The sequence below is a fragment of the Nestor notabilis genome, unplaced genomic scaffold (genome assembly GCF_000696875.1).
Source record: "Nestor notabilis isolate BGI_N333 unplaced genomic scaffold, ASM69687v1 scaffold7382, whole genome shotgun sequence".
NCBI lineage: Eukaryota > Metazoa > Chordata > Aves > Psittaciformes > Psittacidae > Nestor > Nestor notabilis.
This window is the reverse complement of record NW_009916909.1, coordinates 33,446-58,052: the sequence shown is the minus strand read 5'-3', so window position 1 is coordinate 58,052 and position 24,607 is coordinate 33,446. Positions and strand designations below refer to the sequence as shown.

Genomic DNA, 24,607 nt, shown 5'->3' with positions numbered 1-24,607 from the left:
GCAAAAGCACAAACACCTGGAGCCGAAACCACAGCAGGGGCTTGGAAAAGGACAAACACCTGTGGGACAAACCACATCAGGGGCTTGGAAAAGGACAAACACCTGTGGGACAAACCACATCAGGGGCTTGGAAAAGGACAAACACCTGTGGGACAAACCACATCAGGGAGATGCAGCAGAGGCCCCATGGTGGTGTGAAAGTTTTCTGAAGAAGTACACGGAGATGAAGCACAGGTTTTGGGATTCTATGGGGATGAGTAAGGGCAGGAACTCATCCACCAAGTTAAGAGTTTATTTTTTTCAGCATCTTGCAGAAAGCCATGCAGACAGTCCTGTAACAACGCTACACAATGTGTTGCCTTGGACCACGCTTCAAGAGCCATTTCCATTGCACTGCTTGGTCCAGGCTGTGTCACATACATGCTAAAGGTATGCTGATCAAACAAAGCAACAGTCTGAAAAAGAAGCCCAATAGTCAATGGAAGGCATTTAGACTGGGATCAGTCGCACAGTTTGCACCACAGTGACAAAAGGCTAAGTCTTCCTTTAGAGGGTGCCTTTGGAAGGAGAAAGCAGTGGCTGGGTAAATGGGGTGCTAGTAATATTGTAGCATCAGCTATTTTATGAACTCTGTTATACTTAGCAATGGCATATAGCTAACCCTACATTAAGCCACTAGGCAGAGGAACAATTAAAACCACTTTCTTAAACGGTCTGTAAACACAGGATGGAGTTTCAGCTGAAGAACTGAAGTGAATCTCAGAACATAAAAAAAAAAAAGAATGTGATTAATCTGGGTGAATACCTGTAAGAATTATAGTCTATAAAGCACTCACTCAGAAAATAAATTAATACAAATCCTAGGACAAGTAATAAAGCCATAGCTGGAACATAAAGACATTTCTTTCATCCAGAACACAGTTCTGTCTGCCAGTTAACTGTATGTGAAATCTAAAAGTAGAGTTTAGTCTAAACCCAGCAATGTGTTAAAAGGGACTATATACAGCCAGCATACGAGAGATGTAGCCTTAGCTGGTGGTAAAATGTGACAGTCTGTAGCAAGGCAAATAGCATGTAATCAGAGCAAGATGGCATAAAAAAAGGGGAATTCAGACCAGATGTGGTTGGGTTTATGCCAGCGAAAACCCAAAGCATTCTGGCTAGTCATTTAGGACTTAGGTCTAATGTAGCTAATCCTAGCTAGATGGGAGGGGTGCTCATTGCCTTTATTTGTTGATTTATTTACTTGTTTATTTATGATGGTATGCTGAGAGGTGGGGCATGAAGGGAACTTCATACAGAAAGGATCTCTCATGCTGCTTGGGATCCCTAATCCTCTTGTGTGCATGGGAGGTGGGATGCTTCACCCTTCTCCCAGGTATCAAACTAACAGGCAGTGGACAAAAAGGGGGGCAGCAACCCAGTATGACAGATGGAGGCGACCTGTGCAGGGAACAGAGAACACGAAGCCTATCCACAAAAATCTCACTACAAGCAGGGCAGCTACTGACTCACGGCAGCAGTACATCAACTGCCTTTGCTGCTCCTTATCCATTTCCACTGGGTGGGCTTGGTTTCCAGACTCCATTAATCATTCTGTTTTGCAAACCTTTAACCTTCACGTACTAAAACACAAACACACAAGAAATGTGCCGGAGTTGGGAATGACAGATTTGTGTGCCTTGAGGAAGCACCTAATTTAGATGTCTTTCAAGAGACAGCTTGTGATTTATACAATTCCACGTATTCTCCAGAAGAGCTGCAATCTAGCCCTTCAAGGCAGCGGCCTGGGAGGCAGGAGATGTGGGCAGCTTTTCCTTCTCTCTCGCGGATTGGCCGAGTCAGCCTGAAAAGGTCACTCGTTCTTGCAATGCCTTGGTTTGCTGTTGGCACTGCTGTGATATCACTGTGAGCTGCTGCACAGTTCATAACTACAAAAGGGGCATTATGAAGTCACTCAGCTCAGAGGCTGGAGCTTGGACACTGCTGTAGCCCGTATGACAGCAGTGCTCTTGTGCTGGGTACCATCCAGCTACAATGCGCCTACCCTCTAATCAAAGTACCATCTAATCAAAGCACAGCCTGGTAGGGCCCACATCAGATGCCTTGGCATTGCTCGGAACAGAGCCCGAGCATATGAATGACTCAGTGTGGTGATGTCATCCCTACATTAGTGGGATCACACAGAGAAGGAATCCTGCACTAGTTCAGTGCCACATTAGCACGCTCAGCATGGGTCATTAGCCATCTTTCTCCACTGTTCACTACTTGCCCCTTCTCAGCCCGAATGTTTGTTCTATCAGAAGGCACAAAAGGGACATGAAACCTGAAGTTTCTCAGTCTGAACTTCTTAAGACTAGTACTTAACTTCAGCTGTGCTCACACATGCTCTGTAAAGAGCTGCAGGCTTTTCAGTCTTTATTGTTCTAAACAAAATCTTTCTGGCGGTGGTGTGCTTCATTAAACATTGGGAATCATGAGCTGTTGGAGAAGAAACTGCGAGCAAGTCACAAATCATCTTTAGGTCTTAGTTTTCCATCAGTGAACTTGGTATGTATTTGGACGAGGGCTGTAGGGCTTAGTTTTGTTAGGCAATGGAGAGATGATTTTACAGTATCACCTTTGCTTTGCAAGTTATGCTTATCAGCTGAGCTGTAGCAAGCTCCTAAGCTGGTTAAAGTGCTTTGTGTTTGCAACCTTGCTGGCACCACCATATTTTTCAGAGTGGAGAGAACAGGCAGGTATTTCAGTTATATATTACAATTTTATATTGTGTCTTGCAAGCATTTTATTAAGCATTTGGTTTTGGGAAGGGTGGGGTGATAAGGTTATGAGACGAGGCGACTCAGTGAAGCTGAAAGCCAAGGGTCCCCACGTGGCTGCATAGCCTCCATCTGTTAAGCAGAGGCATGCAGTGAGGCCTGAAGTGCAGCTTCTGAAGTGGAAACTGGGAAGGGAACGTGCTGCAGGGCTGGGCGCAGGCTGCAGCTAGCAAAGGTTTCTAAAAGGCTTGGCAGTGTTACAGTAATCACTTGGACTTTATTTCAGAAACTTGGTGCTTGAGGGACTGGCACCCCCCCTATCCCCTATTCCCAGAAGTCTGTCTCCCGACACTGTCGTCAATCTCAGAGTTCATTTCCTGGTTAAACAAACAGCAATTAAATAACACAAGACAGGCAACGCCTAGAGACACCACTGTCTCAAACTTGCCCTGCACAGGCCATGTGACACTGGGGTCCCTGTGTTCTAGCTCTTGGCTAAGACATGTCATCCACAGGAGGGATCGCAGAGTATGACAATGTGTGTGTGCCAGGGGAAAGGGGGCTTGGCTTGCTGGGGAAATGCTCTCTGCTTCCTGGAACTGCTTGTCCAGAGAGGACGAGTTGGGCAGCCAGCATTGGGCCAGGTCACCCCAAAAGAAACACCCCCCCTTTCATTTTGCTCTCATCTGCTTTGCCTGTGTAGAGGAAATGGGAGAGAATAGAAAACCTGGTGCCTCTAGTGTGTTCCTGCAGCAGCTGGGACAACCAGGAGAGGCACATCATTGTCATCTTCAAGAGGTGTTCAGAAAGTGGAACCGGGGGGAAAGGGGCAATCAAGTATTTGCTCCCAGAAAGAAAATGAAACTAAGGAAAACATGTAAGATCTTCCTAGTGCATTCTATTGAACTGTAGTGTTGTTCTCCAAAAGTAAGGGACTCAAAGCATGCTCTTTGGCCCCCATCACCTAAAAGACACAAAGCACTAGGGAACATACCCTCAGACTCCTGGTGCTAAAGGAGAGACGGATTGGACATCTGAGACTGATTAATAGTTCACTCTCTGCATTTTGTTTGACCCTTGCAATCTCCAGTTGCCTCCCAGTAAAAGTACACAGAAATAGACTAAAGATGAAAGAAAAGTCACTGTGACTCTGCTCATTTTCTGTGCATGAAGCCTCACTGATTTAGCTCATCATCATTGCGGTTCAAGGACTTTTTCACTTGTATTCACTATTGATTGGATTGTAATCCTTCTTGGGGGTCCATCGCCCCCAGCATGAAAACTCACAAAGCAGCAAGGGATCTTTAGCCTCCTCACAGAAAGAGAGACCCTTCCTTTGCTCCTGTGTGCAGTCAGTACTGACATCTATTTGCAATAGGCTTTGACTGGTCCTTGATTCCTCCGAAATAAGCAGTGGTCAATCCACCTGTTGGTGCTTGAATTCCCACTTTTGCATGAATAACTAAAGTTAATAAAACTGGAAAAATCTTAAAAATGTAACTTCTATCACATATTCCTCTTAATTTACGGATGTTGGGCAATGAAATTGCTTTGATTATGTCTCAGCTGACCTTGCTACTGGGTCTTTTACACTCCAAGTATTCACATGACTGTATTTCAGCTTCCAGCACTTCAGGAAATGTTTCAGTCTTTCCTACATTTTTTGCAGCTTATTGCAGGCAGAATGAACCATAAACTTTGAAAGGGGAAAAAAAATCCTGAAATCCAGAAGCTGATCCCTCTGTAGACGTGAAAGGTATCCACCAGGATGGTGGAATGGGACTTTGAGCAACTCGAATACTTCTATTGTGTGCCAGAACACCTGCATCCCCAGGGAATGCTAATGAGGAGAAGGCAGGACAGAGAGCAAAAAGTCTATAATGCATTTAGCTTGAACTGGCTTAGATATTTTCTTATTGCTCAGATCTGCTATGTAAATTTGGGGTTGGGGTCCTATCAATACTTTTTATGAGGGGTTCCAATCAAGCTTCATGTTCTCTGACTCCTCCAGCCTCCTTAGGCAGAATTTGTGGAAGTAATATAGCCACAAACTTCCCACCCGACTTATACCAAGGGACTGTGTCGTATCTCAGAAAGCCCCAGTCTCTCCTGAGTAGGCTTTCAGAAGCAGGATCTGTAAGCAATAGGTTTCCAGCGCACCTGGTCTGGCAAACAGTGTCATGCAGTCTTGCTGTTGAGCTCATCTACCCTGAGTCCACTTCAGGTCACTTGAGGGCTGCTTTTCTTTGGTACTACTAGACCACTGTTTTAGTTCCCTACTTCACCACTGCTAAATAAGTCAAACTTTTCCCAGTAGGTTCTTTTCAGTAAATATTTCCATGCTTTGGTCATTTCTTAACATAAGGTTGAGTCACGAGATAGGAGCAAAATACTCTTAATTAGATGCTTGCACCTCAGAGCCCTACACTTTGCTTCTGTCACAGTTTTCTGTGTCTTCCGAGACACCTACCAGTGAAGTAGATGCCACTGAGATTTCAATGTTGTCTGCTGGAGTACAGAACTCTTTGCTTTCTGGAGATATTTATGGCCATTTAGCTTAGACATTTTGTGTAGCATGTAACAAAGCTCTTTGTGCCATTTGCCTCCACAGATCTCACAGCAGTGAGAACAGTTTGGAATATGACCAAGAACTCCCTTTTCCATGTAGCTAAGAGTACTAAACACACGGTATGAGCCTCAACAGCCATGAAGCTAACCTGTTCAAAGCTAAGCACTTTCTGCTTCTTTGACAAATTCTGGACCTGTAAAAATCATCAAAAAATTTCTCTCCTTCTTCAATAAGAACATGTTTTTCAAACTCGATGTCTGCCTGAGCAGCTGGTGTATTGTACTGTGTTTCTAGCATTTGAATTGTGGAAACACCCTGTCATGGAAAGGACTCCAGGATGCCAGACACTGAACAACAACATATAAAAGCCTGGTTACTATTTTTACTGAACGAGTATGTCAGTTCAAAGTGCTCTCTAACACTGCTTTACTTCTTGGAATGAGACATCTCTAACTGTTCCTGGTTTTTGCTGTTGACAGAAAGAAGGCCAGTCCAGAGCTTACCTCATTGCCCAGGAGCTGATGTCTTCAGAAAAAGCGTGAGTGAACTGTTGCAACCTACCTGTTGTTCTTCTAAAGCTGAAGCTATGCAATCAACCCTTCAGCAGTGGTTTGGCAGTAATTAATAAAGATTTGTCTCTTTCCCCAGATATGTGGAGATGCTCCAGCTGTTATATATGGTAAGGAAATAATTTTAATCACTGAAACCTAATTGCCCTTCTGGTTAGCTGCAATTTAGAAGACATAAAAGCATTGAAGGGGCTGAGGTGAGTTTGAGGAGGAATGGCTTACTGTGAACCATTGCAAAGGAATACATCTGCCACTAATCTGCTCTTGCTACAGATCCTCAGATCTGGCGTTTGTCATTTGCAGGGAAGAGTGTTGGCCAGCAGTGGTTGCTGGGGCTCTGAGACTCGTACAACATGCAGAATAAGCCTAGTGTGGAAGAGGTGGTGATAAACAGGGATGAACCCACTGTTTTCAGAAAGACAGGAGCAGAGCTATGAAGCATGGGGATTTGGTTTGAATTGATTCAGTCTACTTCCTTTAAGCTTCTTATTTCTGATAATGCAATATGAGTAATATCTAGTGTGGCCTGGATATCCTCACTGTGACACAAGTGGTAACCATGGGCAAAATACAGACTCTGGTGTCAGAAACTCACGAAGCAGCATGCACCAAGAATCACTTGTAGTGCCTGACAGAGAGCTCTTGCATGATATAAACCTACTGGTGGCTTTGTCCCAGAAGACTTTGTGTCCCTTTAACAGAAATGCCGCTGCTTCCCTGGAGACTGGTACACAGCTTAGGTAGCCTGCTCTCAACATCTTTCTCGGCTGTTACTTGCAAGCAGTAGGGAATAACAGGCACCACACAAAGCATGCCCACTGCTGCTTGGAAAGAAATTGCCTGAAAAGGCAAAAAGTACCCCCCGGTTGTTCTTTGGAGGACACCCCAAACCCTAGCAGTGGGCAGGAACGCTGATGGGGAGAAAAGTAATGTACTGCATTATTTGACACTATTGTACATTATTTGACACGAGCAAGATGTAGTTGTAGTTATCCACTGTCCCCTGGGCAAAGTCCTTCTGGATTTCCAAAATATCACCAAGGAAAAAAGAGAACAAAGAGAAAACCATCTGCTAGCTTCTGAATCAAAACAGAAGAGAAACATACACACAGGAAATTACCATGCACAGAAGTATTAGCCACTCTGCATCTTCCTTAGATGCATCTGATTAAAATACGCTTAATGTATTTAATTTTCCATTTCCAAGTGTGTTTCTACTTTGGTACATTATCGACAGCATGTAAATTCAGGGCTGAACTAGAGCGCATGTATAGTGCACTGTATTTAGTGGAGGTGTCTAGGAGAGGCCTCTCCTTTGCATTATATCCTAGCATTTCCTGTATACCTCTAGGAGATAAAACCGGCTCACTAATATGGCCTGAAAAGTCCTCACTATATAGATCCAAACCTGGCTTCACATCCTCCCGGCTGCTCTAGCATGGTACTCTCAGGCTGCCTTGCCTATGCTGTTGCTGGGCCAGGAAAGGGATGCTTCAGCACTTTCCCAGCCCCTTCAGGACTTCTTATTCTGCCCTTTTCTCCTTCCCCTGGTAAACCCCCTTGTGGTGAATTTGGCTCTGAGGCTTCATGGGTAAATGAGTAATTTGTACATTTTCACAATAATCCTATTTTCTGCCTGTAGAAAACATTTGGAAGGAACAGGAAAAGAGAGTCATTTTGGCTCTCTTTTCCAAGTTGACAACTTTAACATGGGACAGGGGTTCTGGTTTATATCTGTGCTAAATTTTTCTGGTTTAGAAACACTTACGGATGCAAGTGTTGGACTCCAGCTGGATGGACTCCAAACTGTTGGTAATCCCTAATAAAAAGAATCTTCATAAAAATTGCAGCTCATAGATTACTCAGGGAAAACCTCTGCTTGATTGCTAATTTTATCTGCTCCAGAGTTTGCTCAAGCTACCAGGGAATGAAAACAGAGGGGTTTCCTGGCTTGACTCAAAAATGCGACTATTCCCTGCTCTCCTGCTGGGGAACTCAGACAGTCTAAGCAAAAATGTGTTTACTACAGAAAATAAGTGTCATTACCTGGAGCATGGTCTGCCAGTCCTGGAATTAAAGTGTTGAGGCATGAGGGAAATTTGGTCTGTTTTAATCATACTTAATCATTAGGTATGGATCAGCTGATTAATTTATCAGAGAAAAGATACCAGTAATCGCACTGCTGTGACTGGGCATGTTCTTCTATTTCTGTCAGTCATCAATTTTAATTGGAAGCACTTGTTTGGATTTTATATATGTTTCAATCCTGTAACAGAATATTCCACTGAATCCTATTTTGCTGGGATTTGTTTCCCTACCTGCCCACCCCAGTGGAGTAGAGGGATCTTATGAATGTTTTGCATATGCTTATGATTTCATTAATTGTGAAAGTCAGAGTACCAAAAAAGGAGTTAGAATTTCAAATTAAAATAAGAGATAGACCTAAAGTAAACCCTTGAGTGAATGCATTGGTTTGCAAAGTTAAGCTACTTCTAGGTTGTGAAACGTCAAAATCACTGTAACCATACACTCTTCACTTTTCCTGTCCCAGTTCTCATTGTCTCAAGTCAGAAAGTTCAGAAAGATCTGCATCAATTTGAGGATGAAATTTTGGGTGCATAATTCTGATTAACGATTTTCTTCTGCAGTGGAAAAGTATCCTTTTTGCCCCAGCACACACTCCTTTAGGGCTCCTGGAGGGTTTTTTCAGCATACTCAATAAGCAATTTTCTCAAATAAGATTTTATCCTTTCTATGAGCTGGCTTTCGAAGTAGTGAGGAAGTATGAATGGCACCTGGGCTGGAGGCTGAGGGGGAAGAGGAACAGCCAGTCTGTTTTCACACAGTTGCTAGTTCAGACACTCCTTAGTTTAGAAGAGATCAAAAATCTTTATGGCAACAGGATCAGAGGGTTCATGTCTGTGTAGAAAGCCACAGTCCCACACTGTTACCTTTTCCACCTCAACTGCTGTTGGATCTTTATATTCACCTGTTGTCCAGTGCATTACTCCAGAAACCTGGAGAAACCCTTACCCATTTTACGTTGAAGTCCCTCAGACTACAGGGGTATTACTGCCTAGCTGAAGCTTTTCAATACTGTCATAGTGCAAAAAGTTACAATGAACCAATTGCTCCTTTTTGCATATTTGAATAGCCTTAGGAATAGTCACATCAGTGAAAAGCTGTGCTTTGCTGTGCACTGGCTGTTGACACAGGTCCCACTGGCAGATGTCAGAAGCAACCACAGTGACCACAGAGTCACCAAACTGCCCTCAAGGTACAACATCCCATTCATGGTCAGTTAGGAACAAAGACTTCCTCTACAGCATGTCTCAGCTCAGGCAGACATTTCTCTCTGTTTCTCATCACCAACTTTCTCAAGAGAAAAGCTTCTAGATGTTCATATTCAAGTCTCAAGTCCTATAAACCTACAAGTTTATGAACCTACATGCTGGTAAGAGAGGCACAGAACTACACCACTGCTTTCAGAAATGAAAATACAAGGCTTTTCTTAAGCCTGCAGCAAAAGCGGTTTCCTGTGTGATTCCTGGGCTTGGCTGGAGCTGCTATTCATTCAACAGAACAGAATCTGTTTGGCCTTTCAGAGGAGACTTTAATAAATTGATTGATTGCCAGAACGATGACATTTCCATACACCCACTCTGCTATTGAACTGAAAGAGTGGAAACATTGTGTTAGCTCACAAGCTCAGTATCAGCTGGTGTGGTAGTAGTGATAATAATCTAAAGGGTTAGCTGTTATTTGCCCTACTCAGAGGTGACGCGATTCTCTGGAGCAGGGAGTTTAGAAGTCATTCTGGACTGAGCAGATGGGACTGTCAGGGCCTTGCAGTCCAAGTCCCTGATCTCTTGGTACTCACTATTTAGTTTTCCAAAATTGATTAGCCTTTGCATTTTCTTCAGGGTCATTTAATCCCCAAACTTTGTCATTCTTTTCTCCTATTTTTCTTCCCTGGTAATGTAGGCCACGCTTGCCGTCTCTTTCTTAGTGCCTGCTCCTGAACAAAATTGCTGCAAGTTGCTTTCTCAGCCTGATGTTTCACACATGACCTCTGAGAACCAAGAGCCAGGTGTATTTGCTTCCCTTCAGCCAGTCTGTTTTAAATGGCTTCACTACAAGTATACAAATCAAACTGCCTGTGAGCGACTCTGCCTCAGGATCCCAGTCCCTACAGAATCAGGCATTTGCTTGATAGTGTACCATGTTCACATTTATTTTGTCTTTGGCTTTTGTACATGAAATCACCATTTTTGCACATAAACCCCTTTGAAGTAATTTTTACTTCCCTCCAAGGTATTTAGTGAATTAAGGTACCTAAAAGGACAGTTCTGCACTGAAAAAAACACCAGCCCTAACTCCTCCCTGTTCAAAGAAAGTTGATCCTATTTCCTGGTTTGCATTTTCCTCATAACAATGGCCACAATTCTTGGAAACACCAAGACTCAGATTTATGCTTGGTCAGCATTTGAAGATACGGATATGAATATGATATGAATAGACACAACAAGTGCTGGTTCTCCCGCCTTTGGAGCATCTTGGGATCCAACCTTGCACTGGACTGAAAAATACATCTTAGAAAATAAAAAAGAACAAATCATCTTAGTGCTCAAGTCCCTAACCCAAAGGTATCTAAATGCAGATTATTATGAAGTCAGGCTCTCTGGTTAAACTCTACGTTCACAAATCTTGTGGGCATTACATCCTCAAGAACGAATAATAAACATCTGATTTAGGAGCCACTGTTACATGTTAGACAAAACAGAACTCAGATTATTTGCACTTGCAGGGAGTGATTGCCTGAGCCTTTTTTACTCCTGTGAATTTCTTGGATGATGTTCAAAGTTCTGCTGGACCAATCAAGTCATTACTTTCCTCATGAAATGCTTCACTCACTGGAGCACACTGGCTAAATAAGGGCTAGCTGACTGTTAGACCCTCTGAAGCTCTTATCAAAGCCTAAAGACACACTGCTACAAGAGAATAGCCTGCCCTCGCCTACAGTAGGCTGGGGGTTTGTCCTAATTTATCTACTCCTTGTTGTCTCCATCAGCAGTGGGAAAATAGCTCTGTATTGGCCAGGCAGCTTCTGCAGTGGGAACGCTGAGCCAAAACAGCCTTCAGATAATCTGTATGTCTCTTAAAAGGAGAGGGAAGACACACAAGCACATTTGGCATCAGGACCATTCCCTGTAACAAGCCCCGCTGATACAAATTTGCAATGGGTACTCTACAGCTTGCCAGTTCTGAAACTCATTTGCAGTGTTTTGGATAAATCTGTGTATTTGTCTGCCTGTGAGTGCATGCTGAGGTCAGGGTTCCAAACCCAGATTGTACCCTACAATGGTAGGAGAAAGGACTAATTGTTTGCTGCGATAGTATTTTCTGCTGTTCATCTGGCAATATTTCTGCTGAGCTCAGCAATGAGAGATTTGGGAAGATCACTGCTCAGTACAGATCAGGGGTCGCTCACTCTGCTACATGAGATGTGCCACTTTTTAATTCAGGGGTGCCACTTTGACTTTTGTTATCAGGAGAGAGGCTGCTGGCCCTAATGCAGCTGGACTCAAAGCATATCGAGCCCTATTGCTGGAGAGATTTAATACACAACCTCACTGTTCCTGTATCTGCTCACAACATCCAGGAAGCAAAACCCAGGTCTAACTTTTGTCCCATTAACTACCCCTTTTGCCTTTGTATTAGAATATCGAATTTCACACAGATGTTGAATCTTTCAGAGAATTTTCTTGCTAAGTGCCCTATCAAAACCTTCTGGTTACTGGCATTGCTGTCTCCTTTGAAAGAATACCTGGAGATACCTACCTGCTAGAAAGGTTTCCAGGCCACTGATCCCAGGTAACTGGGCCCCTGTTCTGTAGCCCTGAGCCAGGTACCTAAATCTTCTTTTTTTTTTTATTTTTCCCCAAACCTCTCCTGTCACTGCTGTTTCCTCCCAACATTGGCACTGCTGGCATCAAAAAAGCACCTCGTATCGCACCACCCTCCAGTGAGCCTCATCACCTCACAGAGGGTATCACATTCTACTCCAAGAGAAAGGCATGTGACAGTTAGGCAGTGCTCTGCATAAACCATGAGATCTTGTTGAAATCAACCCTGCATTCCTCCTCGCCTTATGCCCCTATGACAGGCTCCAGGTTACAGTCCCCATTTCCAGCAGGGAACAGCAGTTCTTCAGATGCATTTTTGAGGCAAAACCATAACTCCTGCATGTTAGTGATGTGCAGGAACAAAAGAATTAAAAATAACCAAACCCCAAACAATCTTTGTGGTTGAGGGTTCTGATCCTCTTTGCTTCACTTAGTTACTTGTAGAGTTTATTTCAGGGATGATAGGCCACTGGATGCCGGTAAAGGGCTTATTTATGGGTGTCTAAAACGTGATAAAAAGTTTTATGCTTCAAAAATGTATTTTTATACCAGAGTTTCAAACCTTGTGTGTCACTCAGCAGCTTGAGTTATGCTTTCACATGCACACACGAACTGGTGTGTGTAGACTGGTGCAGGTGTAGGCATAAGACAGGAGTCAGATCATAGGCTCATACACCCCTGGATGAGCCTGAGCTCTCTGGCTGTCATGCCAGAGCCTTGAACTGAACAGCTTCAATTCATGCTGCTGTTCTAAATAAGTTTTGACCCAGCAGGGAATGATACGGACTCAGTGTTTGGTACCTCCTGTGTATGGATGTGTGGCTTGGGTGGCAGACTTGGAGACCTTAAGGTACCGTGACTGATTACAGCTAGTGAGATTGCAAAAGCACTTTCCATTTGATTTATGGCTTCCCAGGCACTCAGCATTTTCAATAGTGACACCATTCTTATTTTTTTTAATGGCCATTTATAGCGATTGCTGTCATGCTGCAGGGTGTTGGTAATCATTAGGAAGCTAGCTATCCAGGCAACTGGAATGAAATCATTTGTTTGAGAATTAACTATAATCAAAGGCACAGGCAAGTACTGACTAATTCAATTCACTGAGATGCTGTGGGAAAGGAGTGTTAATCTTGTTGCTCAGCTGTGGTGGGAAGTGGACAGATTCAGAGCTGTTCCACGTTCGTTTGGAACAGATTACATTTCTGTAACATAATAGGTTACCTAAGCACACCAGTAGTGAACTTAGTACAGCTATTCACTTCCCCAGGCACAATAAGCTGTAAGGACCCTTTGGATTCTTTCCCTTTCCCCAGTCTTGATTAATTGTGATAACTGAGGACTTTGAAAGGTTGCAGATCCCTTTGACTTAGGAAAAGCATCCAGAAGATGGACTGACTGGCTTACTTGGCTGGAAAGCCTCTGGGAGTGTACTGGCTGAAGCGGGTAGTTGAATAGGCTCACTCACACATCAGAAAAAAATGGGAGCTGGAAAGCACAACATTGGGGTTATTTATGGTACTGGGGCAGGACACATGGGAATCAGACCCAGATGATTAGGAAACATAGTATGCTTTCAGAAATGTTTATGATCTTATTTTATCCAGTATATAGTTATTCAAAAAGAAAATTGTCACCATCATCTTTTTTTTTTAACCTAGTTCTACTGGCTTTTAGCAAAAAAATGCTTCTTCTCTCACTGTTCCTAAAAACCCACAGGGTATGTGTGACTTTCCTTTTGGCTAGTAACCATGAGATATCCCAGTCATTCTGGGTCATAGTGAGCCACTGTGTACATTGCAGTTGACAGTGTTACAACAGAAAAGCCAGGAATGAATCTGAGGAGACAAAAAACTGCTCTTGTCTGGAGCCGGTTCCTACTGGTGAGGTGAGAGAAATGTTGAAGGTCTTTGCCCAGAGCCTCTCCTGCTCCTGATAGAACCTTTCAGCACGACCAAAGTCATACCAACCAGACCCCCAGCCCTCTGAAATCAATATAGCTACCTTGACTTAATCAAACTAAAGTAGACCACCTAATGTAAGATATGGATCCCCAGTGAATCATACTCTATTGAGTTGCTCATACCTGTAACATCAGCAAGTTTCATGGAAATAATTTCCTTCAGACTCCTCTTTAATTACTGCACATGTAATACTTCACTAGAGAGGAGGCAAAGTCATGAGAAATGCCATGGTAAATCCCAGTATGGCCCAGAGAACTTTGTAAGATTGTCCCTAAAAGTTCAGGGAACAGAATTTGGTTTCACGTTCACTAGATCCTGACAGAGGAAGATAACCAACCTATCCCATCCTGGTTCAGGGCCAGAAGGAAGCAGTTTGGCATCTTTCAATGAGCTGTGTGACCTTAGAAGTTTCTGTTTATCAAGCCCCTGCTTCCTGTCACAGCACATTTGGCCACATCACATACAGTGAGGTAGAGGCCAGGAAATGGTCTCTGAGTGGAACAATCCAGCTGTCATTTCTATTACCTCATGCAGCAGCATCACCTCAGTGACTGTTAAAGCAGCTGCATTTTTTTTTCTTCTGATTGATTGGCTCCTACGGGCTCACAGAGAGTGTTTTAATATATCTTTGAAAAAACATTGGTTTGAATAGTCATGCACTGTTTGCAGAGTAGCATGTGGAACAATACATTCAAAGCACGGATCTGGCCAGACTGGTCAGGCACTAAAGCTTTCCTTCACACTAGTTCTTGGGCTGAAGCAGAGCTCATTGTGAACATGCTGGAAGAAGAACCTCTGGTGTGATGGCCTTTGGCTGACAGGGTGCAACCAGGACTTTAACACCAGCTCTGCTGTGACTAGGTGCTTGGGCTTTGTATGTGGTTATGAGCCACCTGATCCTTCATGAGAGCACCAAAAGCTCCAGTTTTAACTTGTGGTTTGCTTTTTTCTAGTTATGTTAGCATAACATAACTCAGCATAACATAAGTTTCTCAGATATGTTAGCATATCCATAACGTGGTAGATGCTGTATTAGATCAAAAGTGGTTGTTTTCTAGTACTGCTATATTGTAGGAAGTTGTGTGGGCTGGACTGCTGCTCAGTAGGCAAGGAAGGTGAGCTAAGGACAGAAAATACTTGTATAAGGAAGGAAGCTTTGCAGTCTCCTAGGCTGCACCAAAATGACTTGTGAGGAGCTTTCGAACCTTAGAGTTAATGTGGCCTCTCCACTGAGCTGCTGTTTTGATTCTTTACTCGTTTTTGCTCTCACATCTTTTTTCCTCATCTTGTGTAATAAAAACTGTACACTTCATGGCTTACTGGGATGCAGAAGAAGTTTGGAAAAGGCACTCACAGAATCTGTTTCTAAGCAATTGTATATGAGTGCCTGGTTTCTGCTCTGATCACAAACTGGGATGTACTTGTTTTGCACAGAAAGTATTTGCTGGCTGTTGTTGGGATGATTTTCTAACTCCTGGGGCTTAATACAAATTATCACTGCAGTTCCAGATGGAGGCTTTATTCCTCACTTCCAAGTCAAAGCTGCAGAAACATCTGCTTTGCACTCTTCAACAGGTGCTGTATTATGTACCGAGCTGGCTACATTTTAACATAGAGGAAATTACTCCTGTGCCCACATAAGCTAAAATTCATGATCAAAACCACTTCAAAGATGAGGAAAAAATGTCTAAGTTAGGTTTCACGGGAAAAATTATTTGTTCCATAGCTTAAATTCATAGCTTCTTCCTCTCTTTAAATTCAGATTTGGAGGCAAGAGTTGCAGATCTTAGACAAGACATGTTTTTCATGTCAAGCTGTTGGACCCAATGAAATGACAGGAGAATCTCATCCTTCTGTTTAAAAACTCGTGTTTCTGGTTAAGAAACACTGTAAAAGTGAGACCAATTACACTCAGAAAAGCAGGGAAAAAAGGCAAGGCAATGAAAAGACACCAAACTCATTGTACACATAAAGGTCTGATGGCTTGGTCAGCTGAAATGTTCAAATTTGGGTTGACAGCATTGTGGAATTCAGCTGAAAATGTGAATGAACTAATGGATGGAAGAAAACATACTCTATGATCTTCTTGCTATACTGAGCACACTCTATCACTATTGATGGCATATCTTTTAGTTTCTAGAAAGCATAGCTTAGGAGTCAAGAAATTGTAATGATAATTTCAGAAAAGAGACTTGAAGTTTGTTTGTCTAATTTCTGTATTGTTGTTCACAGGATTTCTATGAAGGTATCTTGAAAGTGCTTGAAGGAGGAGATGAAAATGAACAGGAAGAAGTTAAACTCAAGCAGGGCTTAAGTGAACTTCCTGAAATATATGAATTACACCAAGACATCCTGGGAGAACTGGAAGAAAGAGTCCTTAAATGGTAAGTATGCAATGGCATAGTTTGATGGCCTTAACATACCCTCCACATTTGGGTGAACTCACCAGTGTTCCCTTGACCCCCGTAGCAGGGAAGCTGGGATTCCAGCAGAGGTGAAAAGAGTAGAACCTGAACTACTCTGGCAGATTTTGCATACAGGTAGAAAGGAAGTAAACGCAGATGCTGCCAGGCTAAAAACCAAATACTGAAACATTTGTGCAGCGCCCAGCCCATGGCTCTGAAACAGCCAGTGTGAGGACAGCCAGCATATGCATTGTCCTCTGATGCCAGTTCATGGTCGTCGCCAAGTGGCTTCACACTCATAGCCGGAAGGTCAGAGACTCGTGCCATGGGAGGCAGGAACAGCAGACATGAGAATTGATCATAAAGAAGATCATCTGCTTACAGAAATATACGCAGCAACTGCGTAGCTCTCAGCAAAGGGCACCCCTTGCCCCCGGCAGCAGGGGTCTGCGCAGCTAGGCTTCCAAGCCAAACAGACACCACCAGCCTGCTGAGGGCCTCCACCTAAGCCAAACATCCTTACAGGACCAAGTCCTTCCATGAGAGAATGATACCATGCCTAGGACAGACAAAGCTCCAAAACTCATTCAGTTAAGGAGACCTCTGACTTAAGCCAGGCTGCCAGGTCCTAATCTATCAAACTGGTGGAATGTCTAAGAGAAATTACATCTGCAGACCCAAGCTGACTAAACCTACGTCAGGCAGCACAGCCCCTGGCCTGGCCTGAACAGCTGTGGCTCTGACAGCTTATGATGAACCATGCATGCAGCCCCACACCTCCACCCTCCTGGACTCTGGGAGACAGTGGTCATTGACAATGGCTGATCCTATCCCAGCATTGCCACTGAGCAGGTAAGGAAGTCCATTAGATCAGGAGAACTTTTCAATAACAACCCTAAATGTAGGGCACAGCTCTCCTTGTCAGCCCTGCACTTTCAAGGCAAAGCAAACAAGGAAAGAAAAGGCTAAAAAGAAGTGTATGTTGGTTCATGTCCACCAAGGGACTGTTACAAATGGCAGAAAGACTTGACAATTTCATCAATGATTTATGAGTTACACCCTCATAACACAGACAGAAGTGGTGTTTTCCAGCTGGTATCTAAAATGACTTGTGTACTAAAGAAGGCACAGCCCTACTCCAGCAGTACCCTGCCTGTTCCCTAAGATAAAAGGGAAACAACTGGAAATGCCCTAAGATTCTGTCCAGAACTACTCTGTGGCAGTGGGGAAAACAGAGGGCTACATTGCAAATGCTGCCAGTGCAACAGCATGACATACGGCACAGGGCTGTGCTCACATAGGTTCCCAGGTCGCCACCACCCCTGAACCTTCCAGTAAGTTCTTCCTTGTGCCTGTGCTCCCCCAGACACTCTGTTGCTCTGACATCCCCAGAAACTCGTGTTCCTCTCTAACCTATGATTTCTCTTTTGCAATCTCAGATTTTGTCCTGTTCTCTCCTTGTACATGCTTCATACATATTTCAATACTGTGCAACCCAGTGTTGAGACAGATGATAGTGGGATAGTGCTGAGAAGGGGGCAATGAAGGAGAGACAAAGATGTGAAATTACAGCTGAAGATGTTGTATTATCCTTCACAAGCTGTGCTCGAAGCATTGCAGCACCTGGAAGGTCTGTTTAGAGAAGTGGAAGCTGTGTCCAGAGAGGAGACATCCTACCCACTATGCGACACACGGTGCTGCTGTGGCAAAGGCCCAGCCCAAGCTCAGCCCCTCAGGGTGCCCATTCTACAGCCCCCTGTTTTGTTGCCCAGTATGTCAGCAAAGCAGTCCCTCTTTCCTGCCATTTTGCCTAAGCTTTAGCAGCACAATGTCCTTAGCCATTGTGGGTCTGATACAGTGAGAAAGAAGTATGGGTCTTCTTTACTTTTTATTTATTTATTTGCTTATTTGCTGCTTCTTTTCTTTCTGTGGCCCTAGGGAGGAACACCAGAAAGTTGCTGATGTTTTTCTCTCCAGAAAATCAAGGCTGAATTGCCACACAGCATACATTATGCAGTTTGATAGGAATTTGGCTTTGCTAGATGAAACCTGCCTTAAATATTCCCAACTGGCTGCCATAATTCAGGAGTTTGAGGTAAGGCTCCCATGGTTTTCTGCCTGCACTCATGCAAGCTGGTGTCACTGGGCTTACTCAAAGATATTTTATTTCTGTAACTCCACCAGTGTTCACACTGAGTAGAATAGAATAGCTCTCTTCACACATTCCTGATGCTAAAAGTGAGATGCTCACACGTGCATGATATGTGTTTATCTGTCTGCTGCCCACACAGCCATGTCTGTGCATAGAGAATGTGTTTGTGAATCTACAGTTCTGAGTATATTTTGTGAAATATATGCACATAGTGGAATAGTTTCTCTGTCACATATTAACTTATTAAGCTCTTTGAGGATGTGTTAGAGTTAATAGTTATTATTATTACAGTTTCTTCATATCTCCTCTGCTTTCACTGCATTTTCTATCCTTTCTTTCGTAGTCTAGCCAGGTTGAAGTTAGGGTTAGCCTGTATAGGTGCTTGGCCGCTGGCAGCGATCAACCCACATCTTCTTTACAATTGCACCTCTCTGCATTTTTAAATGCCTGCTAACTACTTCCTCTGTTTACAGAGGATGTTGTGACAGGCAATACTGCACTGCACAGGAAGGCACAAACTCCACTGGCCAGTCACGTACAGGGCTCTTTTCATCTGGGCTCCCTGAATGATCTGTAACCTCTAGTCCTATAACCTCTGGCCCTGTAGGAAGAAACACACATATTTCAGTTGTGTTAACTCAGTCATCCGTGCTGAATAACTGAAAAACACCATGCAGATACATGTTAAAATACGCATGATTCCTGATTACATTTTAAAGTACTGGCAATGTAGCTACTTCACATAATTTCAAAAGCATAAACCCATATGTGGATAGGAAAGCTCAGCTGGGCTACACTGGCTCTATGGAGCTAAACCAGTTAAAAGCTATGCTGCTTTTTTTGGGTCTATAACCCTTGTTTCTTGTTGTCTTTATCTGGTAAGAGAAATAACAATGTTTACTTGGGTGGCAGAGGGGCTATAGGGATAAATTAGTGATCAGACCTTAAAAGTTATTTAGAACGCCAGCTCTGTGGGGTATGGATTGTGTTTTTCTCTGCAGCACATGTTAAATATTCAAGATAACAACTAATTTCAAAAGACATTTGGAAGCCAGCACTTACAGTCACCTTCTTGCAGTCACCACAATGATTTCCAGTTATCAGCTGGGCTTGCTCTGAGGGCTTACACTACTCTGAACAAGAACTTGGCAAATACAGGCTCTCTACTGACAGCCTGTGTTCACAGCATCCCTGCCAGCCACACACCTAACTATTAACCTGGAGAATTAGCTTTTAGTTCTAAGAAAGCAGATAAGGCTTTTCCTAGGGTGAGATCAGCAGGATTTAGCTCTAGAATCACTAGCCTCTATAACGTCTTGCCCTCTTGCAAGCATTCATGCACACACAACTGGGGGGGGGGGGGTCTCAAGACTTTCCTACTGCATTTTTGTAAAGCATGACCACCATCAGCTTTCCAGTCTAACAATACAGAATTTAGGGCCTCATCCTTTTTTTCCCTGGCACCTCTGACCTGAGTATGGGGGACTGGGAATGCTTAGCACAACCCCGAACACACTTTTGTTGAGATTAGCCTGCCAGTTAGAGGAGTAATACAGTAACATGAAACATTTCTTCTGCCTTGGAAAATGCTGTCTCTTGCTGACTGGGCCTGATATGCGGCAACAGTAAAGGTAAAGAGAAAAATGCTACTTCTTTTCCTCGTGTGTGTTAAATCAGATCACAAGCTCATCTTACTTCTTGTAAACACTCTCTGGATATTGAATTCCAGCTTAATCACAGGGAGATGCTTTGCTGTATTTTGCTCAATTCCACGTCTTGAAATAAGGCCGAAGAAAACTTTCAGTCCAAAAAGGAATGATGACAAGATTCACTAGGATCTGATACCTCTGTCTTCAAATGCCATCCTAAAATCTTTATCCAACCTTTACCTTCTAAATGATATTCAATTTCCTCCCATTTCCCTCTGAGTCCAAACTATTTCTGAATAATGCCATGTGAAATAAAGTGTTTACAGTACTTCTTTATAGTCACAAAGCAACCGGGACAAATTAGGAATGGTTCAGTGGAATTTGTGTATGCAAGTGGTAGCAAATTTTCACAGCACACATCAGGTGGAAATGGCAGTTTGCTGCTGAGCTCAGACATCCCTCATTTTGTGTTTCCTTTTCCTTCCATTGAGGACAGCAGAGCTCTGGTGACAGTCCTCGGAGTGTGAAGCACCAGCTTTTGAAAGTGGTGCAGCGTGTCTTCCAGTATCGTGTTCTGCTCACAGGTCAGTAAATTTACTCTCCAAGGTACTCAGTGGAAACCCTCCCATGATGTCCTGTACCTCCACTGTGCCACATGTTGATGCCAAGACATCTAAAATAGGGCTGAAGCAGTGTAGATGTCAGGATGCCAGGGAGGACACAGCACTAGAAAGAGAAAGGTTTATGGATAGGACATTCGAGGGAATGGCTATCCATGCACCGCACCATTCTCAGCACAGAGGCCCAGTGCTTGGATGGAGAATTTAGGAGCCTGGGTTTGTCATCTGCATTCTGGCAGGAGGGTGCTTGTTCCTCAAGAATTCACCTGTACTTGTGAAGGTGGGAGGATGGAGGTTGGACCCCTAATCTTTCTTTGCTGAAGCAGTCATGATCAGCCATTTGTAAAGTCAGCTGAGAAGTCAATAGATGAGAAGTGAATAGATGAGAAGACAAGGCCAGGTTGGACACAGGGGCTTGAAGCAACTTGCTCTAGTGGAAGGTGTCCCTGCCCGTGGCAGGGGGTTGGAACTGGAGGAGCTTTAAGGTCCCTTCAACCCAAACCAGTCTGGGATTCTATGATTAAGATAGATTATGTTTTAGCTAATAACAATATAAATTATGTGGATCTGTATTCTGATTACTGGATGTCTCTGTGCGTTTGATTATTTTCTACAGATTACTTGAATAATCTTTGCCCTGATTCTACAGAGTATGAAGCCACACAAGGTAAAATGAAATAAGTAGAGCAAGTATTCTGCTTTGCTAACTCTGCTTCTAAAGAGGTATAGGATCTATACTGGCAGTATATGGAAGAGGATATTTAAGTTTTTGTGTTAATAGGTTAGCTATAAGATCTATAAGAACTGATCAGTAATTTAAACAAATTATTTAGGGCAAGAACCCCACTTTTTTTCATTGAAACATGGGCTTCCTGTGGTTTTGGCATGAAGAACTTGTACAAGAAATAATCATCTATACAAGCATAGTGCAGATGTAGTTCAGTCATTGGGGAAATCCTGATCCTTTTTGGCTCCATTCGTATTTGGCCTGGTGATTGTAAAGTCAATTGGGATGGCTCCACCTGGTTCGCTGTGGTGTGCCTGCTGGGAGAAACCCAGGAGGTTTTAATTGTGTATCTGTATTCTGATTCCGTAAGCCTAAGTAAACTTGAAAGACATTGCATAAAAATCAGTTCTGCACAATCCAGAACAAATCCAGATGTTCAGCTGCTAACACCATCCTTTCCACACGTAAGATGGATAAAATAGAAGTCTCTTACTCCCACTGAAGCCAAAGCAAGGTTTAGCTGTGGCCTAATTGGGAGTATTTTCCAGGCTGGAGTAAATAGGAGTATCGTTGTATTAATGAAACCAGTTTACCTGTGTTACACTGAGCATAAATCCAAACCAACTCACAGTAATAAGGTCTGTGGCTGACTGAAGGTCAGTCTTTTCTGCCCAAGAGTCATCTCATGCACGATTTAGGGCCCTAGTCATTGACAGTGGGACTACACCCATACCAGTAATTTAAACAAGGCCAGGGCAGATGCTCAAGCCCTGTGGCCACAATTGCCTATCTATCTTGTTTGTGGTTATCAAACAATGGCAAGCATGCTCCCAGATTACACCCAGAAATGGACAGGATGCCCTATTCTACAGGGGAATTGATTTGAGACAAAGATCTGAGCCATGTTATGCCACTACTCTCAGGGCCGTCAGCCATGCCCTGGCCCAGGTCATTTGCCAGTGGAGAAGCCAGGTGTTAACTTGTATCACCACTTCATACGCACTTCCATCAGGAATGGATGACCTGCCCTCTCCTCCTTTCCCTTGGCAGTCAGGGGAAAGAGATCACCTTAGACTGCCATGCTTTTGGATAGTTAAAGGTTGGTTACATTAATGTCTCCCTACTACAAGCTCTGATTGTCAAAAATCTTGCAACTAGAAAACATCACAAAAAGATTTTGTGCCATGCTAGGTGCTTAAAAAGGGACCTCATGAGTTTTCTTGGTCGGCACAAGTATCATTGCAGAGTTCCACACAAGAAAATGGTACTGACAGCATTGTGCCGTATCTGAAATTTGTCGGGCAGTTGCATTCTAAAGGTGCCAAAGAAGTTAAAGCAGCTGCTGCTGGGGATGTTGTTTCCTTTTTTTCAAAAAAGATGCCCTTGCAAGCAGAAGGGATTTGGGTTTTTTTCCTACTCTTTTATGTGATTTATGGTGTTTGTTTTGCTTCGTCCCCCAGCTGCCTTATTCATCATTTCTGAAATCACAGACCGAGCCAATGACAGCATGCTCCAAGCGGTGAGTGCTGCCATGACACACACTCTCCTGGTGGATAGTGTCTTTTCTGCACATCTGCTGAAGTGAATACCTGTCTCTGCTAAATTCTGAAGCCTCCTCCAGGGTGATACTCAAGGGCTTATACAGATCTGGTTTACAGTATTGCAGATATGGTGTGGGTCTGTGCCCTGCAGTGCCCCTGTGCAAGATGTAAGTCATCATAGCAAGCGGCACAAAATTTTTTCCCTCTTGGGGTTGCTGGAATGGTATATGGAGCAATGAAGCGAGAGATGGGAACTTTCATGGTTCTGTTTCTAGCCTGGGACGGTTTTAGATATGAAGTGTTGAAGACATCGCAAATGTACTGTCAAAAGATAAATTCTGAGCTCATTTACATGATTTTCCCACAATTCTGGAATCCAGCATTCAGAAGAATAGGTCACGGTTTATAGTCTTGCAAATGATCACATAATTGAATAGACTGGACAAGACTTTCATGGGTTAGAACTCATGTCCAAATTCAGATTTAGGTATCTAAGTAAGTTACATAGCTTTCCAAAGTAATGAATAGCTTCTGTAGGGTCACTGTGATTTATGAATATCACTTACATGCTATTAGAGTCCTAATTTACTGGCAAAGATCACCCGCATGTAGCTGGTCTTACGATCTTTTTGCAAGGATCTAGGTCTGGTTTCTGTCTAAGATTGTACGAATTTTCTGTTGACATCAGGAAGTGGTGTTGGGAGGCATAGAAGGCAGCAGAGAAACTCACGCACAGGATCCAACAGGTTCCAGAGGAATTCAGCTTGGTGGACCTCTGGGTGATAACTAAACACAGTGCTTTTCTTTTTGTCATACCAGCGACCCACCCCAGCAGCTAAATTCTCTCCTGAGAGCCATGTTTGCATTACCTACACAGAGCTTGCATTCACTTCAAGTAGTTAGAAAGAAGTACCTACAGTCTTTGCAGTCTAAGAAAATGTTGCTCAGTTTCAGAGCAATTCTGTAGAGTGGCCAGATTACATTTCTTTCTGTGATAAAACTCTAGGCTTGTTAGACCAAAGAAATAGTCACAATACCGTCCCAAATTTCAACAACTGCCATTTTCAAGCAGTTCTTTCTAAGGCATTTTCGTCACCAAGGAGATGTGCAGATGCTAAGGAAGATGTTGACTGTCAGGTGGTTTGTGTTCAATAGCATGCTTGTTAGAGGACAAAGCACCTCATTCCAGGCATCCTGCATTTCATCCAGAAGTGAGTGGTTACACTGGAGCGTTTCTTTCTCTAAAGGTGTCTCATCTCAAGTATTTTGTCATTGCTCTGGGTCATAGGGATTTAGGTGATTTGGAATGTATCATATTTTTGGGAAGCTTTCACATTTTACTTTTCATTTGAACACTGCTGAATTTAGCACCCTGCACTGGGATTTTGCTGTACCTTTGCTAAATTATATTGCAATAAACCCTCCTCTATGGTTAGTACCAATTCACTTCTTTATCATTTCATTTACTGAGCAGAGAGAGGGTTGTTAATAATCACTGAGGCATCAAAACACTGGGCATCATTGCAGACAAAGGGAAGAAACTGAGTAGTAACCTTCTTATTAAGAGCTTGTTTTCAAGTTGGATTTTAGGTCAAAAGAATGAATGCACAGGAATTGTTAGGGAGGTCACTACAACCAGGCTGGAGGTCACTACAGCACTGCTGGCTCAGCATATTCCTTTCAATGCATGTGCCTTCTGGCTGCAGGGGAATAGAAACACGGGGTGAGGCAGTGAATTCAGAT

At 43.3% G+C, this 24,607-nt stretch overlaps 1 protein-coding gene across 1 annotated transcript in view; it reads left to right on the top strand.

Moving 5' to 3' along the window:
- The window catches only part of FGD5 (FYVE, RhoGEF and PH domain containing 5), a 77,949-nt gene that overhangs the window by 27,365 nt on the left and 25,977 nt on the right, over positions 1-24,607 (top strand). The window contains exons 4-10 of the mRNA XM_010024816.1: positions 5,811-5,869; positions 5,980-6,010; positions 16,003-16,154; positions 18,114-18,270; positions 20,473-20,560; positions 21,213-21,263; positions 22,784-22,842. Coding sequence (XP_010023118.1) covers positions 5,811-5,869; positions 5,980-6,010; positions 16,003-16,154; positions 18,114-18,270; positions 20,473-20,560; positions 21,213-21,263; positions 22,784-22,842 — 597 coding nt within the window. The remainder of the gene's footprint in view (positions 1-5,810; positions 5,870-5,979; positions 6,011-16,002; positions 16,155-18,113; positions 18,271-20,472; positions 20,561-21,212; positions 21,264-22,783; positions 22,843-24,607) is intronic.